The sequence below is a fragment of the Myxocyprinus asiaticus genome, chromosome 46, assembly GCF_019703515.2.
Source record: "Myxocyprinus asiaticus isolate MX2 ecotype Aquarium Trade chromosome 46, UBuf_Myxa_2, whole genome shotgun sequence".
In the NCBI taxonomy this organism is placed as follows: domain Eukaryota; kingdom Metazoa; phylum Chordata; class Actinopteri; order Cypriniformes; family Catostomidae; genus Myxocyprinus; species Myxocyprinus asiaticus.
Window position 1 is genome coordinate 13,212,811 of NC_059389.1, and position 18,983 is coordinate 13,231,793.

Here is an 18,983-nt window from a genome sequence, read left to right on the forward strand (position 1 = left end):
GGTGTTCCAAATAAAGTACTTAGTGAGGGAATATCCAATGCATAACTTGTGATAATATCTAGAAATTAAGTTTATTACAACATTGGCTTATAGAGATCAGCCAATGAATGGAGCACTGAAGCCACTGCAGTTATGTTTATTCCATCAGATGTCACTAGAGACACCCCAATGCATGACATATTTTGATGTTTTGACAGTCTATCAATTTACTGAAATGAAGTTTTATTGAAGTGAAGATTACATAAAACATGCTTATTTTATATGAACATGAATGCATTTAGTAATTTATATGTAATTTAGGTAAATAAAGTTAAAAACACCATAAAATCTCAAAAGAAATGCATAACACTATCTTCACTACAGTAAAACCACTAAAATTATTACATTTCTTAAAATAAAATTCCACATTTTATGTATCGGGACAATTTTAACCGAATCCACACTATTCTCAGCGAGTCCACTGTATTTCGCAAGGTGGGCAGAATTTCCGGTTGGCTAGCGGAAGTGCAATTGGTTGGCGTTTTGTGTGTAGCCAGTCACTGCTTGCTTGCTTGTCATGCGGTTAGATTCTTGCTTTTGAAATGTTGTAAGATTACTTTAAAATTCCCCAGACGATGTGTGCAGTTAATTGTTATCCTAATAATCAAGCAAAACTAAAAATGTATCTAAAACAGCAATGTTATGATCAGAAACCACTCGCAAAGCACAGTGCTCCAGTCCCAGAGGCTGCTTCTTCCATCAGCTGCCTACAGAATGACTGACTTAGGAACATCTGTTTGAAAACGCTTAATTTGTTTGTGTGCTCTTTTCACTTAATTTGCAAAAAGTAATCAGCTTATATTCTTATATTATCCACTGTTACGGTCCGACATCCAGAAATGGAGAGCAATGAATTACATATAAACAATAGCATTATTGAACTTCTGGTTAAGCATAAACAATTACGTATTAACGCAGCATTAAAATGACAAAAACTATAGAACAAATGATCACAGAATTATAACGAGGCGATACTGTTCTTCCTCACTTATCTTTTAAAGCAAAGACACTCACTGAGTGACTCCAGCCAGGTCTCCTAAGCAACCAAATTGGCCCGGTTGCTAGGGAGAGTAGAGTCACATGGGGTAACCTCCTTGTGGTGGCTATAATGTGGTTCGTTCTCGGTGGGGCGCGTGGATGCCACGGTGGATGGCGTGAAGCCTCCACACGCGCTATGTCTCCATAGCAACAGCTCAACAAGCCACGTGATAAGATGCGCGGGTTGACGATCTCAGACGCGGAGGCAACTGGAATTCGTCCTCCGCCACCCGGACTGAGGCGAATCACTACGGGACCACGAGGACTTAAAAGTACATTGGGAATTGGCCATTCCAAATTGGGAGAAAAAAACCCAAAGACACTTAAAAGAAAGTAAATTGCAAGCAGGAAAAATGCTTCTATTTGTGAAGCAAAATTAACAGATAGTTGAGGAAGAACAACATGGCCTGGCTATAATTCTGTGATAATTTGTTCTCAAGTTTGCCTATTTTTATAATGCTTTAGCAGGGTAGGGAGGGTTACTTTTGAAATGTATTCCACTACAGATTACAGAATACATGCTTTAAAATGTAATTTGTAACATATTCCGTTAGATTACTCAAGGTCAGTAACGTATTCTAAATACTTTGGATTATTTCTTCAGCACTGGTAGATTTTTTCACTTGTTTTGACTATAAAAACTCTGTCAATACAGTAAATCAAAATACACATGTTAAAAAAACATTCTCTGAAAAACCTAAATATCTTATGCAGTGTTGTTTCTAAAACAAGATCAATCAAATTGATCTTGTTTTAAGGATTTTTAGATTTTACAGGAAAACAATACAAAAATTATCAAGAATACGATTTTTGCCCTAATATCAAAGGTCTTGCTAGAAAAAAGAAATTATGATCCAACGTGAATTTTCTTGATTAATAAATATGATCGTGTCTGGTAACACGTGCATGTAAAATGGCTAGAAATAGCATTTTAGCTTAGTGTAAAGCTGACAATTTACACAAGTTTTATTTCTATTTCTTCTGCTCCAAACTTCAAACTTACTTCTCTGTCTACTCGTATGAATGTAACACATCATAAGAAAATGTTTCACCGCTGTTCAAGTGCACTTTGGATCGCATCATTTATATGTATAAATATTTTCCATCTGAAAGGACTAAATATTAAATGAAACAAATGACAATAAAATGCAAAGTAATCTCTTCAGTAATCAAAATACTTTTTGAATGTAACTGTATTCTAAATACCAATGATTTAAATTGTAACTGTAGTGGAATACAGTTACTAATATTTAGTATTTTAAATATGTTATCCCGTTACATGTATTCCGTTACTCCCCAACCCTGTGCGTTAGTACATAACATAACGATTGTTTATGCTTAACTGGAAATTCCACCCACACCACATGCAAAGCGTCATGTGGATAGATGGAATAGGGTTCTCTGTTGATAAGTGTGTAAGGTTTAAGCTCTTAAAAGCGTTCTAGCAGAGTAACCACTAGTGTAGTTCAGTGCATTAACTATGGACATGTTCCACTAATATTTTACAACACAAAAGACTCTGATTATTTATTTTAATTTTTAACAATATGTACATAGTTTTATCTCTTATGAGCATATAAACTTATTTTTGTGATATGTTTCATAAATTTTTTACATGTGGCTCAACTGTTCAAAATTTTTTTGGGGACACTGTTTATTTGTTCCAGATCTAAAATAAGAAAAGCATCCCACACCTGGGGGAAAAAAAAAAAGATGAGGCAAAACTATAGGTTGAATATCTTCATTTATTTACAGAAAAAAAGGTAAAATTCGACAACACGTGAGGAGCGTCAGAGTGCTGACAGACCAGGACTGACCACCAGATGCTCAGTAGCTGACTGTTTTGGCAGGCTTGGTCTCTCCAAGTTCAGCTTCCAGGAAACGATAGCGGCGATGACGTCGTAAGGTTTCAATCGCCTTCTGCTCAACGGAGGAAGGTGTGATGCCCATGTCCTCCAAACCTGGGAGGTCAGGAATCTTCATGTCTGTTGTGTGGAACTAGAATTGGGGAGATTGTATGGATGATTATTTGTCACATTTTTGGGTTGCACATTACATGTGCTGCTAAACAAAGAAAAGAGCTCTGTTGCAAAACCCAGTGAGCTGCCTACACAGACAGCATTAAGGCAACAAAGGCACGCTTCCGACACAAAGGCTGAAGGCTTTTAAGAAATGCCGCTGCACATTTGGACATGCATACAATTCTTGTGAAGCAGATGTAGACCAGTGCTGCTGAGGAGGAGGAGGGTTTCAGTAAGAAAACTTGTCAGCTTTCTCCATGTAGAGTTTCATGACTGAAACTGAACTTAAGGCCAAATTTGTGTGCCAAATATGTTTAAGTTAATTAGCATATTGTTTTATTAGCTTAGCAACATGCTAATGTTAAACTATTGGAATTGTGAGTCAAGCCTCAAACATTTAAATAAGGATCCATTTTTACATGCTGTGTAAAGTTGCTGACCAAGTGGAGTGTTCCAAATCAGTCATTTATAAAGTTCCATTTCAGTTACGATGCTTTAGAAGGCAGCTGTACATGTATGCAGTAGACAACAAGGTCGCTCACTAGGTTTTGGAACAGAGCTAATATGTGATCACTACAATTAATACCAATTTAGAGGTTTTCACACAAAGTATTATATGACAATCTTTAGTGACATTCAGTTGACTGAAAAGTAAATCACAAAAATACTCCGAGACACATACCCGGTCGACTTTATCTCGTGTTGTCCAGGGCTCAAAAGGGTTCATCTCAAAGAAGCTTGCGATGAAGCTGAAAACAAAGAAACCAAAAGTGAATATATGAAGCTGCCAAGTCCTAAGTCAGCTTCCGTAAATAGTTTGGCTAAGATAATTTCTATGAAATAGTAAAAATTTATGAGACTACTGCTTACTGATAGAGAGGGCGAGGTATGGGATAAGCAACAAACGGCCTGTGGGCCACCGCGTACACATACTCCACCAAGTCATGCAACAAGTAGCGATTGGGCCTGTAGAGCAAGGCAATTTATCAAAACTCTTTATGAGAACACAGAAAATCCTAGCAGACTGAACCAAAGTTTGCCAAAATTTGAAAACATCCCTAAAAACAAACACAACTTAAGAGATCGGGACAATCCTTACCCAACCAATGCATATGTTTTCCCATTGGCATCAGGGTCTTTGATGGCACTGACGATGGCTTTGGCCACATCCACCACCTCGATAAATTTAATAAGGGTAAAATAATACATTTTTAAACCGAAAATAATATGCCACCGTGATCACAGACAGAAAATGGTACTGGCTTTAAATGGACAGTAGGGCTGGGCAATATATAGAATATTTTTGCAATGACTTTGCTGGCATTATAAAATCTAAAATCATTTTCTTAAAGAGCGTGACAAACTAATTTAGCAATCCCACCTTGTCATACGAACCAGATGTATGAGAGTGTTGAGATAGAGACAAAGTGTCTCTGATCTCAACTTTAATAGCAAAAATGACTGTGGAGTTGTTAAAGGGTTAGTTCACCCAAAAATGAAAATTCTCTCATGATTTACTCACCTTTAAGCCATCCCAGACGTGTATGACTTTCCTTCTTCAACAGAACCGAAGATTTTTATAAGCACATTTCAGCTCTGTTTGTCCATACAATGCAAGTAAACAGGTGCCATCAGGCTGCTGGCTGTTTGACAGTCCAAAAGGCATATTTGGGCAGCATAAAAGTAATCCACACGACTCCAGTCAATTAATAAATGTCTTCTGAAGCAAACCAATAGGTTGGTGTATGAAACAAATCTATAATTAAAAGTTGTTCACTTTAAATCGCTTCCGGTCAGTGCTGGATTGCTGTTTGAAATGACCCAACTCTCGTGTGACATTCGTCCCTCTGTTTTATCCAAAGTGCACACTTCCGACTTCTCGCATGAAAGTGCCATTGCGCTTGTGTCACGCGACTGCAACGTGATGCGTCGAAAGCTGGCAAGAAGCGATTTTTTTAAAGTTAATACAATTTTAATTATCAATTTCTTTTTTACACAAACCTATCAATTTGCTTCTGAACACATTGTGATTAGGAGGAGGGCGTGGCCAGGGCGAGAGGATGCACACCCGGCGCTGAGCTGCCCAATCAGCGGGAGAGAGAAAAGGAGGAAGCAAGAACCGGATTAACAATCACAAGACTTTCAACATAAACAATGACATACACACAACTTTATGCATCTCTCTCTCTCTGGCGTCTCCGGCTCCTCGTTTTATCTCTCTCCCGCTCCACGCCCTCCTCCTCGTCACAGACATTAATTGATCGACTGAAGTCATGTGGACTCCTTTTATGCTGCCCAAATATGTCTTTTGGACTGTCAAACAGCCAGCAGCCTGATAGCACCTGATTACTTGCATTGTATGGACAAACAGAGCTGAAATGTGCTTATAAAAATCTTCACTTCGGTTCTGCTTAAGAAGTCATACACATCTGGGATGGCTTAAAGGAGAGTAAAAAAAAAATCATTTTTGTGTGAACTAACCCTTTAAGTTCAACTAATTTCTGTGAATCCGTCCAACAAATGATTCATAACTGATTCAACAATTCATTAGTCTCATCAGTCAAGAATGTTTGCAAAAGGGGCCTGGGTAGCTCAGCAAGTAAAGACGCTGACTACCACACCTGGAGTCGCGAGTTCGAATCCAGGTCATGCTGAGTGACTCCAGTCAGGCTTCCTAAGCAACCAATTGGCCCGGTTGCTAGGGTGGGTAGAGTCACGCTGGATTGAGGCGAGTCACTACACCACCATGAGGACTTAGAGCGCATTGGGAATTGGGCATTCCAAATTGGGGAGAAAATCCCCCCCCAAAGAAAAGAATGTTTGCAAAAGTCATCACGTGGCTTTTTATGTGTTAAAATGTTTTAGTAAAAAATATTTGTAAGTAAATATTGCAGTTTAAACATTACTATGTATTGTTAAAAGAAAATGATTCAATATAATTCATCCTTGTGTTCATTTAATAAAAAACAGTGTGGGATTATCAAGTGTTCTTTACTGTACTTCTGCCACTAAACAATTTGAAAATAATTGGCTGTTTGGTCGGCTGTTGTTTGGCCAAAACAATGGTTCCTCTGGAGGAAAAAAAAAACAACCTTTTAAGCCATTTCTGAGCAAACACAGTATATACATTTGAAGATATGAAAAACACAGGCAAAGATAGGCTAAACATTAATAAGATGATTTTTTTGGACAGAAGGATGAACTGACATATAGGTCCATTGTACTCACATGAACAGGCTGTTTGACTGTCTTCTTGCCCATTGCAATAAGAGGCACAGCTTTACCAAACCAACGCATGTCTAAACACAAACAATAGTGAGTAGACAAAAGGAAAACATAAATACAGCAAAACAACATGCTGATGCTTAACATGCATGTCTTTGGTTAGATGTGAACTAGGATGCCCCCTACAGTTGTCTTTAACGCAAACCCAATTGTTCCTCTGTTGCCATAAACCACATATAAATGAAAGCATACTTTAAATAGTTACAATAAATACCCTTTTCAGGGTGAAGTCAGAAACCTACTAGCAAAATGGTTAAAGAATCTGTCCTCTCTTCCAAAGCACTCAGAAGGTTTCATAATGATGGCATCAGGAAACTCTTCCCTCACTGCTGCCTCACCTACAGCCTAAAAGAGGACACACTGACAATTTATTAAACAATCATTAAACCAACTATTTACTGTAATTTTGCAGAATGGGAAAAATCATGTTTACATACAGAATGCAAAATTTTTCAAGGGAACAGGAAAAAGCAATCATAATGTGACCCCTTTCCAAGTGAAACAGAATATTCAACAAAAAAAAGATAGGACAGGGCTTGATTGCGAAATGCGTCTCTATCCCAGTAGAATAAAGTTTGCATTTGATTGTGAAGGGCTACTCCTGTCCTGCAACAATGGCAGCACCTACTTTTGAAAGAAGCCGAAGGTCAAGTTCACCCTCAAGAGCATCTTGGCGTATACAGAAGGTAACACTTCCATCATTTACTATTATTGCCAGAACATTTATTACATTACCACTAACTGGCATTAAACTGACGCATTAACTATTGGGCAGATTTTAGAACTGCTGCATTACCTACAACAGTAGCCTAAAACAATGCCTACATAGCTATTTAGCAATTGGTTAACATTATTTCAGGCTTAATTGATTCCAGCCAAAAAGGAAAGTCGTTTCAGAGGTGGCGCAATTTATTTAGAATTTTTGTTTTGGAATAACGTGCACTGATGAATCATGCACAATAAGACGAGGAATGTGTATTAAGAATTTAAACAGGGTCCATTCTGATTTCGTGTTGACTCTACCTGTACTCTTCCTCATAGCTTTGTTGCAGATGTTGCATTACCTTATTCCTTAGATACTTGGAGGGGCTGCGGATATCTGCATTAAGGTGAGACATATGGATTAGTTTTTTAATTCCGGCTTCGCGTGCTGCCCTTGCAATTTGCTGGGGGATGGAGACGAAGACATCTTCAAATTTGCAGTTTCTTTAAGAGGAAAAAGTATGTGTTATAATATTTCTGTGTTATAGCAATAATCTATTCAACACTTTACTACTTACCCATTAACATCAGATTATTTTAAATAGATCTGGGTTTGAAAAAGGTTGGATTTAGTTTAATATTAATAAATCAAGGATCCTTTGATCTTGAAAATGCTCTTATAAAAAAAAAAAAAAAAAAGCTCTAAGTTTGTCACATTATCATTATTAGGGCTAAACAATAAGTATAGGTAGATTTGTCAAAATAACAAGACTGACTTTCTTTAGTCTTGGAAGATCAGTTAGAATTGAAAAGAAGTTGAGAACAAATCAGAAATGTTTTATTCAATATGCCATTATTTTCCAGCAAAATTGAATTTATATGAATTTATAGCTATCATACATCTGTTTTGTAAAGAAAACGTAATGAATAACGCTTAATGAAGAAACTAAAATGTCATAAAAATGGCTAAAAGAGCACAAATCATAAATGTGGCAGTGCCAGTGAAATTGTTGGAAGGGCAAGAACTACTGGCTGGACCAGGTGAGCAGAAAATCCTTACTGTTGAACCCTCATGGTGTTAATTTTCCAGTACAGTCTATCAAATACCTCGTCTCCCACTCTCTTCCCACAAGGTTGATTACAACGTTGGAGTGTGCGATTGCTCTTTTGACTGATTCTTTATCTCTTGCATCCCATTCCTGAAACAATGTCAAAAAGCTTTTTTATCAGAGAAGCCCATATTCCAACATCCTTTCATTAGAGAAAAATCTGGTGCTCCTAATATAAGACACAAGATGATGTACATGTTGTATTCACCATAAAGATGATTTGGCCGAGATCTCCCATGGGTCTGAGGTACATAAGATCGTACTGGTCACATCGGTGGGGGACCACGATCTGGGACCCCATTCGTCCTGAAACAAAGTCAAACAACTTAATAAACCAATAAAATAGCATTGTATGGTTTAGGCTACAAGTGAACTGAGCTTATTCTGCTTTTGCTAAGAACAATATCTCAACTAGGGATCTTAAAAGTAGCACCAAGTAGATCCTAGAATATAAAAAAAGCCACTTAAAACTGTAACATTTATAGTCATTTTTGCTGTGGTATCAAAACTGATATCGAGAACAGTGCAATTTCATTGGTAACAGTATCGACTACTGAAATTTTGGCATCGTGACAACTCTAATCTTGACTCACCGAGTCGGTTGACAACATATCTCCCAAGGAAGCCAGTGGCTCCAAACACGGTTGCAGCTACTCCACTGGAGGAGGAGCGGCCTCCTTTTCCCCGGGGCAACACAGCATGATGAATCCTCCTGTGCTGGACTGCCACAGGCCCAGCTGCAAGCACCACTGGAGAACAGGTGCCTAAAGTACAGAGGAGAAACAATGGAAAACTGTTAAAGGATAGTTCACCCAAAAACAAAAATTCTCTCATTTACTCACCCTCATGCCATCCCAGATATATTTGGCTTTCTTTTTTCTGCTGAACACAAATGAAGATTTTTAAAAGTAGATATAGATCTGTAGATGCAAGTGAATTGTGGCCAGACCTTTGAAGGTACAAAAAGCATATAAAGGCATAAAAGTAAAAAAGTAATCCATAAGACTCCAGTAAAATAAGACTTAAATATTTATTTGTTTCTCACCCACACCTATCATATGGCTTCTGAAGACATGAATTTAACAACTGGAGTCTTATGGATTACTTTTATGCAGCCTTTATGTGCTTTTTGGAGCTTCAAAAGGTCTGGTAACCATTCACTTGCATTGTATGGACCTACAGAGCTGAAATATTCTTCTACAAATGTTCAGTTTGTGTTCTGCAGAACAAAATAAGTCATACACATCTGGGATGGCCTGAGGGTGAGTTAAAATTGAGAGAATGTTCATATTTGGGTGAACTATCACTTTAAGGGTACGTTTACATGACAACGATGTACTAAAAACAGAAAAGTTTTTCCTTTGCGTTTTTGAAAAGTTTCGCGTACAGACGACAACGTTGTCAGAACGATCCCCGTTCACACGGATCCGCGAAAATGACTAAAAACGCTGTATTATGCATGCCAGGCCAGTAGTTGGCAATGTCACTTTGTAAAGAAACACTACGCTCCTGTGAAAATAAGCAATCTTCCACAGAATACAAACAATGAAGATGGCGAAAGCATCGAGCAATTTTGTCTGGACAAAATACTTTGCTGGAGAAGCGTCAATAAACTCAATCTTGAGCAGCACAAACACAGTCCTGTAGTCCGCTATTGTAGTTTTAAATGTCTCGTGCATTGTTTTGAAGTACTCGCGCGCATGCCTATAGACTCAACTCTCAAGATTATTAAATAAACTCTGCTCATTTTTACAATCACTTCGTCTCCTGCCTTCTTCTGTATTCCCCCTGCTGACTCTTGGGCTGGTAGGAGAGTAAGTTAACATAAGCTGTTGACTGGTTTTGGATATCAGACAGCAGTGGTGATTTTAGGGGGTGGCCTGTGGTGGCCTGGGCCACCCCTGAAATCTCATTGGCCACCCTGTGGCCACCCCAGAACTGATTGGTTGTTCATCAACACAAGAACGAAGAACAAATAGAAACACCAGTCAATCAAAGATGACATCTCAGGTCATTTGTTGATTTAGAGCCACACTGACCCAGGGTCGGTTTTATATTTCTGACCATTATAGTAGTCGTGGGACTGAAGCTGTGTGAGCTGATCTTTGATCAGTGGGGGGAGGGGCAGGCTGCGGGCGGCCAGGCAGGTGCCGCAGGTCACGGGCAGCGGGCGCCAGGTCTGGAGAATAACGGTCGGTCAGAAGCACGAAGCTGACACGAGCTAGCGTCTTCCTCCAACTTCCAATGAGTTGACGACGTCGATTTGTGGTCAAAAAGAAAGCTGTTTTATTTATCCCGAATTTCCATGTGAATGTGAAAACATTTTTTCATTGTTACAGTAGCTAGGTTAAAGGGTAAGCTAGACCCTAAACCACATTCAGCATGTTATCTTTATATTGACATGAAATATGAAATGCCATGTTTTCTGATGTGTGTAAAGCGTTTTACAGATGTATATGTTCAATAGCTAAAGTTATATATATGGCTAACCTGTGTGTGAAATGGAAGGGTTTGTGCTGTGAATGCACTTTAAATCTTTACATGAGTTATTTATGAGCTCTTTATATGTATTATTGGTCAGTCAGACCAATAAAATCTTCAAAGTTTTTATACCTTATTTGACATTTTAAATATGCAGAGGCAGGGCAAATTGCACTTAAATGCCGCAAATGATTTGACTAACTATTTTATTTGGTAATATTCAAAGTAATTGAAGCTACCAGAACATGTGGAAAATAAACCTGAGTAGACACTGTAAATAGAGTTTTGTTTTTTACTGTATTCAGAGCTCAATCTGCAATTTTGGGGTTTCCAGACAGACACCTATAAACCCTCGTAGCCAATTTCACACACTGATTTGTACCCAATTTAACAATATTTCTGCTGGACAGTGCAGTTATAGCTAATAAATGAATGAATAACTGATTGAATGATTGATTGAATTGCGCCTCAATCAGTTATCACCTGTACTTGTATCTTTTTATGATTATACACTATACCTGATGTTATACGCAGATTAATTCTCTACAATGAGAATAGCTCTTAAAAATTTGTAACTGACTTTTCCTAAACAATTACTGATTTAAAAATGGATGTTATGTTAAAATAATCAGAGATTCCCTGAAACTGTAATAGGTTGGAATAGAACAGGAATAGAAAACTGTCAAATGTCAAAACAACAGTCTGATATTGAATACAAACAATTCAGTGAATGCTAACATGAGTTTAAGAATTCATTTATTCTACATGTGTAGATGTTGAAGCAAAGCAATGCGATATTTAAACATTTTGATCATGTGACATTCATAAAGGTTCTCCCGGTATCGCCACCCCACACTAGGTCTGTGCCCCATCTTGGCCACCCCAGTAAAAATGTCCTGGATACGCCACTGTCAGACAGAACTCTGATATATGGATATCTTCTGACGGAGAGAGAGGTCTTGTGTACACTGGATCTAACATGCATTTTCACTGCCTCACGTTTTCATATTCTAAGCATATCATTGAATACTGTACATGGCAACAAATCTGTCTATAGGCTATATACATAAGCGGTGGGTGAATGAATTGTACATCAAATAAAAGTAAATAAATAAATTACATTTAAAATGCAAATACATTTTTCCCATTTGAATCCATACATTAATTTCAAGATTTTCAAACTGCAGGATCTGCCAACTGTACAATGTTCACACTCCATACAAAACACTCCAAATGAATAAATTGTTGATTATTGTTATTTGGACAGACACCAGTATTCATATTGATAATTACACATCTCAAATTGATGCCTATCAATCCATCATTCTTTATATAACACGTAATACGCATGCGTATGATGTCATCATTTTCAAAAACTTGCACTTTGAAACCCGTTTTCAAAAGTTTGCGTTTTCGGAGTTCTGGTGACGCTATGCGAAGGGCAGATGTGTGAGAGACAGATCTGTGCACTTTGCTAATTTTTTTAATTATTTTCATGATATAATCTGGTGAAATTCGATACACCCAGTTACACATTTGCTGTTTGAGGTAAACATGGCAAAGAAGTCAAAATCCTTGGGCTCTAGAGACATTAAAAGACACTTACAGGTTCAAGATGAAAGCCCAGAGAGGACCGGGGACTCGATTTGGATGGCGCGGGGGGAGAAGGAATCCAGTGTCAACTCTCCAACATGTCGGTGATGTTGACGAAGGTACTTGCGGACTTGGAGGATCTCGCTGTAATACGTCGATCGATTACAGCAATGGAAAAAAAAATTCTCTGAGTTAGCCGCAAGAGTGACGGATGTTGAGAGACGAGTCGATTATTTGGGGTCATCGGAGAGGGAATTGGCCGCTAATCCGCCTGCGACCAAAGTTGATTTGGAACGTGTTCTTGAAGATTGAAGATCTTGAGAATAGAAGCCGCAGGATTAACATTTGAATTGTTGGAATTCCTGAGCATGAAGAGGGCAGAGATATGGTGAAATTCCTAGATAAGCTTTTCCCGAGTCTGCTCAACATAACAGGCTACAACCTGGAAATCGAGCAAGCTCACAGAGCCCTGGCTCGCAGATCTGCTGAGGGAGACAGGCCCCGATCGATTCTGGCCAAATTTTTTAGATCATCCAATAAAGATTTCATGTTGCGCCAGGCGAGGAGCAAAGGAAAGCTTTCTTGAAGAATTACAATATTTTCTTGTTCTCGGACTTTGCGAACTCAACAAGAGTGAAACACGATTGGTTTAGGGAATGCAAGAAACTCTTACATCAGCGAAAGATCACTTTTGCTCTGATGTTTCCGGTCAGACTGAGAATGAACAAAGTATTTACATGTTCCAATCAGGGACTTTTATTGAAACATTGGGTGAGTAACCATTGGGTGTTTTTCTTGTGAGTGGATTGACTCACTGTACATACTCTGGCTTTCGGAGGAAGCTGGGCACCATTTTTGTTTCTTTTTGCATTGGCTCCGCCGAGCAGCTGGAGTTTGTTTTGTGGATTAACACATTTCCTTAAAGAAACTTTTGCATTGATGGAAGATCACTTTTACAATGAAGATCCCGGGCAGATTGAGAATAGACACTACGGATGACCGCAAAATATCTACATGCCCACACAAGGATGTCTTTTATAAAGTTGGCGGACTGTGTAAATCAAGGGATATACTTTTATGTGGCCTCCGAGTGAACTGACTCTTTACCATCCAAGGAACCGGGACGCGTGTTTCATTTCCTTTTGTGCTGGTTCCGCCTAGCGGTTGGAGCTTGTTTTGTTAAATAACATTACTTCGGAACAGTTATGGATGAATCTGTCAGTTCCTTGTGCTTATACCTTCTGTTGGTTGGAGTATGATTTGTGGAGTATTTTCGTGGGACATTGGAATGATTACATCATCTGCTGCACTCATCAGCTAGCTCACTGAAGATTGTTTGTCTGTCCGAGGAAAATGAACGGCTTTATATCAGCTGGAATTTGTTTTGTGAAGGAACACACCTTCGAGACAGTTCTGTGAATGAGTCTACACATTCTTTGTGTTTATACTGCCTATTGACTGGGGTTTGTTTTACAAAATATTTGATGTTATGTAATTTTGCCTTACAAATTTGTGAGGCAAAATTGAGCAATCCGATGGCAGAGTTGTCACGGGGGCTCTCATAGGCGTATATGGACTCTTTGAGTTTAAAGGGATTGACGCCGGTTGGCGCTGTCGTGCGCGGGGTTAATGCACATTTTTTGGTTGGATTAAGTTACTTTATAGACAGCCTGTAGCAGCGGTATAAACAAATGGATTAATTTCAGAATATTTTACTCTGGATAGGCGCACCCGGCAGGGTTGCCCTCTTTCCCCATTATTGTTCTGTCTTGCCCTGGAACCATTAGCAGCCGCACTTTTAGCACTTTTCGAGTGATGTGGGCAGGTGGGCTTCATTACATCTAACGATGATTGGGAAGGTTAATGTTATTAAAATGAATTGTATTCCAAAATTTAACTACCTGTGACAATCTCTCCCTGTAGATGTCCCCTCTCTTATTTCAAGCAATTTGTTAGCATAGAAAAGTCCTTCAACCAAATGTAAACATGTAAGATTGCATTTTAATAAGTTACATAGGCCGACAGACAAAGGTGGGCTAGGCCTACCCAAGATTTTGTTTTATTACTATGCGTTCAGTCTCAGACATTTGGCTCATTGGTCACTTCCACCTGAGAGAGCTCCCCCCTGGTTTGTTATTGAACAGGCAGTCCTTGACCCTATTTTGCCATTAGAAAGCATCTCTATCAAACTAATTGGAAAAGTTACACCCCGTTATTTCGCATTTACACTCGGTATGGACTAAAGTGTCCAGATTGTTTAAATTGGACACTTATTTAAATGTTGCCTCGAGCATATGGCTGAACCAAAGATTGTATATTGGCAAGTCCCCTTTCTGCTGGCCAGAGTGGATTGTGAGGGGGGTTGCTACACTCGGTGACCTATATGAAAGTGGAGTGTTGAGATCATTTGAAAACTTGGTCCAACATTTTGGGTTCCCCAGACCTCAGTTTTATAGGTATTTACGACTGAGCCACCTGCTTTGTACTGTTTTTGGGAGTAGCACACACCAACCTAAGGAGGCAGATGTTTTGGGAGATTTGATTGCGGCTTTTGGAAAAGGTCATGAGTAATCAGTGTACTACTCCCTGTTAATTTAGAGTCTGGGGGACAGAGCCTTAACTTCTCTCAAGAGAGTATGGGAGAAAGATTTCAACTTGGCATTGGAGGAAGGAGTGTGGGCTAAGTTTCTTAAAAACATTAAGTCTGCATCTAGAGATGCAAGGGTGCGCCTTATACAATTCAAAATTTTGCATAGATTTTATTGGACCCACTCCAGACTGTATAGGCTTGGTCTTAAAGACACACCCACCTGCTGGAGATGCCAATCGGAGGATGGAGACATGGCCCATGTTTTTTGGTGGTGTATCGAGATCCAGAAATTCTGGTCGAAGGTTCAGAATTTTTTGTGCGACGTGGTGGGCACTCGGGTTTCGTTTTGCCCCAGACTTTGTGTTCTGGTCGATGGGGCGGTCATCGATGTAGGGGATGGCCATATTGAGAACTGGGTTCTTACCTGTGTGATGATCGCCAGGCAGGTTATTTTGAGGGGTTGGAGGTCAGCTGGTGCGCCCCCATATCCGGAGTGGCGCACGGTGATGGGGAGGGTAGCAGCTTATGAGGAGGTGTCATCGGGAAGACGGGGTGATTTAGATTTGTTTGTCCGGAAATGGGGCAGGTATTTGGAATTTTTGGGGGGCTCTCGGGTGGGGTGTGGAGAGAGTAATGTAGTATAGTTTTTAATTCAGTATGATTATTATGTGTGTATATGTATGTATGTATGTATGTATGTATATGTATATATTTACTTAAGTGTGACCACAGGATTGTTTTTTGGGGAGGCGGGGTTGGGGGTTTAAATGTTGTGTGTGTGTGTGTGTATATATATATATATATATATATATATATATATATATAAATGCTTAATTTAATGTGTGTGTGTGTGTGTGTGTGTGTGTGTGTGTTTCTTGTTATTATAAGATTTAATAAAAAATGTTAATTACAAAAAAGTTTGCGTTTTCAGGCCCCAAAACGCCGTTGTCGTGTAAACGAACAGCCAAAACGCATAAAAAGTTTTCCGTTTTTAGTTGAAAACGTTGTCGTGTAAACGGCCCCGTGACACATTCATGTCAATAGAACTTTTGATCTTTATCAGTCAATAAGAAAACACTGTGGTTTTGTGCTCATTAAATAAGCATTTATGCACAATATATGCTTAAAACAACGCATTATAGCACACCAAAGCCAGAATAGGAATATTATTGACATTTAAATTACAGGAACAGAACTGTTTGAGAGAGTATTATATAATACAGATGATTATATTAACACTTGATATGCATATAACGTGATAGAAACATCATAAATGCAATTTATAAACACCTGTTTAAACTATTAATCAAACTGATTTCTCCACTGTAGTGTTATTCTTTTGAAACACAAACGGACACGGTCTTAAAACCTAGTTAGCTGCCTACCATAACGGCATTATGTGAGCGCATATGTTGTCAAAAATACGAAATTCAAACATCAGAAAGCGTCTAGGTGGCTTAAAAGGCTGTCTATGTATATTTTGATAAGTCTGTAGAAGTATTAATGAACAGATGAGGCCTCGGGGTCACTACACACAGGACAATAATTTCCCATAAACATGGCCTCGTCATAATATAAGTTGGCCATATAACAGTCTAAATCACAACAGTATCTGTTCACAGTGAAACTGTGCATATAGTAAAATCATTCAAATGTGAACTCACTTGAAATCCTGGGAAGGACACTCACAGGACGGCAAATCAGAGTAACAGCCGCCATGTTTCTGGCCGTTTTCACGGACTACGGAAACTGCGGAGAGTCAAACACTAGATGAAAAACGCGAAAGCAAACAATGAATTTACTGCCGTTTTTGAGCATTTCTGCAAATTCGGGCAATTTTTTAGTAAAGCTTTTTACCATACCATCACCATAAATGTTTTGCTACTTTCTAAATGTCTTTTATATTCTTGTTTTGAACCAACACTAGGAAAAAAATAAATAAATCCAAATCCAAATTCATGCCCTTAGGATGCAGAGTGTTAAGACTGTAAATATAATAGGCCTCTCTTTTTAATAAACTTTTATTGACATGCTTTCTCACAATGGTTGAAGATTAACTGTCTCTCAGGTAAAAAAATCTGCAGTACTTCTTTGCCAGTGCCCGATATAGTAGCGTTCACACATACAGCCTTTTCTAGAAAATTATACAATTTCCAGTTTAGAGGTCATTTGTGAATGGGGCTAATGTTGTCGTTGTTGCTTGCCTCAAACTGACAGCACTGACGTTGTTAATGACAACGGCCCCGTTCACACAAGCAACCAGGTAAATTGCAGGAAAATCGCTGGGTTGCCTTTACTGGTAAATGTACCAAATGTTCTGTTCACACATACCACCAATAAGGAAATTTCACATTAAGGAAAATTGCCAGAGCAAAAATTACCACTATTTTCAAAAGGGTCGTGTTCACACATGACCTCTACACTGAAAATTGTAGGTAATTTTCTGGAAAAGGCTGTATGTGTGAATGCGACTAGTGAAACTCATTACAAAGACTGAAATGTATGCTTCACATGATATTGATGTATGAATTTATTAATGTGGTCTCATACAATAACTGAGGCTCAACTTAAAATTATTAACCTGAATGCTCATACTGTTCATGAGCAGCTTTAAAGGTGAACTCAGTATTTTTTTCTTCATTAAAAAAGTTTAACTCCTAGAGACTTTAATTGTAATTTTGCAATATACAGCTCTGAAAAAAATTAAGACACCACTGCAAAATTCAAGAGCACCCACATTAAAATGAAGACTCCAGACATATCAGTAACCTCATAAAAGCTGTTTTATTCTACATAGAGAGGGTCCGCAAATGGGGGCTGCCATGTTAGAATCACATGACCAGCTTATTTGACACTTTCACTCAATGATTAAAGTAATCATGCTCACTGTGAATACATTTCTACAATGGCATCTAAAACTGAAAACTATTGATTTTAAATTGTGCTGCATCCAAGCCACTACGTGTCAGTGTCCAAGATGATGCAAGATAACACAAAGACAAAAGCTGAGTGCACCTTTAACAGGAAAAAATAGCATTTAGCATTAAAACAGTAGATGCTATTGATGAAGCTGAATATAAACCAACACTCAGCGAATGTTAGCTGGTTTCCCTTCAAGATTTTACAATGAGATGTTTGCATTAAACATTTAAAATTGGTATAGAAAAGGGAACTTGCTGGAATTACCTGCTGCTTGCTGAGTTTCTGCGATTCGATTGAGTTGCAGCTGCCACGTGAGTAGGGCCCTGCAGCGGTTAAAGATGAAGAGTCTCTTGTGGAAAAATATGCGGCTTACACATACACATCTAATTTGCCTCATGCAGACACACATTCAATATACTGTAGATTTGCAACTAAACGTAACTTTAATGTAGTTAATGTAACTTCAAGCTAACAGAAACTCGAATACACAGAACATTGATAGCAAAAAAAAAAAAAAAAAACTCTACTGATTTCACACTATGTTTAAAGTACCTTTGAAATTTTGTCAAAAACTTTGCGGTGTCCACGAGCTCTCCTCATCCAAAATGGTAGCCAGCCCCAAATACAGTATGTTTGCTTAAAATTCAATCACATTCTGCATCATATGGTTTCCCATGGTATCTTAAAAAATTAGGTTGAGTTTACTAAACTCCAGATTAATGTCTTTTCACTTAAAATGTTTAGCAAATTTCTTCATTATTATGAGTACAGCATAATCTCAATATCTTGTGTCACAAATAAAGCGTTTAATAAAGGAAAGTCGACAACATATGTTCTCAGTAAAATCTGTTTATTTTAATTAGTAATATTTGTAGAAGCCAGGAATCTTATGGACTTGGAGTTACTCTGTTCTGTTTGGAAAAAGTGAGTTTCAATCTTTGCCACGTCTTCTTGAAGAATGCTCGAAATCCATTCTTTTTCTTTGTTGGTTTGCTGCAGTTCCATTGATGTTCTTCTTCAGCCAATAGGCCAATATCATGTATTTTTGGTGTTTTTTTATTAGAGTTGGAGTTATTCCGACTCAAACCTTTAAGCAATAGGCTGGATCCAACCTTTTCAATTCCTGAGTCAATTTTCTTGTCACTCTCAACACTGCAGGGAGAGAGGCTCTCAGAATAGTCCATATGGGATATGACCTTATCT

At 38.4% G+C, this 18,983-nt stretch overlaps 1 protein-coding gene across 1 annotated transcript; it reads right to left on the reverse strand.

Moving 5' to 3' along the window:
• Nucleotides 1-2,802: 2,802 nt before the first annotated feature.
• On the reverse strand, nt 2,803-16,610 carry LOC127435551 (NADH dehydrogenase [ubiquinone] 1 alpha subcomplex subunit 9, mitochondrial-like). The gene is made up of 11 exons (XM_051689073.1): nt 16,523-16,610; nt 8,788-8,958; nt 8,403-8,500; nt 8,193-8,284; nt 7,448-7,589; nt 6,626-6,728; nt 6,327-6,397; nt 4,198-4,274; nt 3,969-4,064; nt 3,781-3,847; nt 2,803-3,075 (listed from the first exon to the last, which is right to left on the reverse strand). The coding sequence occupies exons 1-11, from the start codon at nt 16,575-16,577 to the stop codon at nt 2,905-2,907; spliced, it is 1,143 nt and encodes a 380-aa protein (XP_051545033.1). The 5' UTR covers nt 16,578-16,610; the 3' UTR covers nt 2,803-2,904.
• Between the last annotated feature and the right edge of the window lie 2,373 nt (nt 16,611-18,983).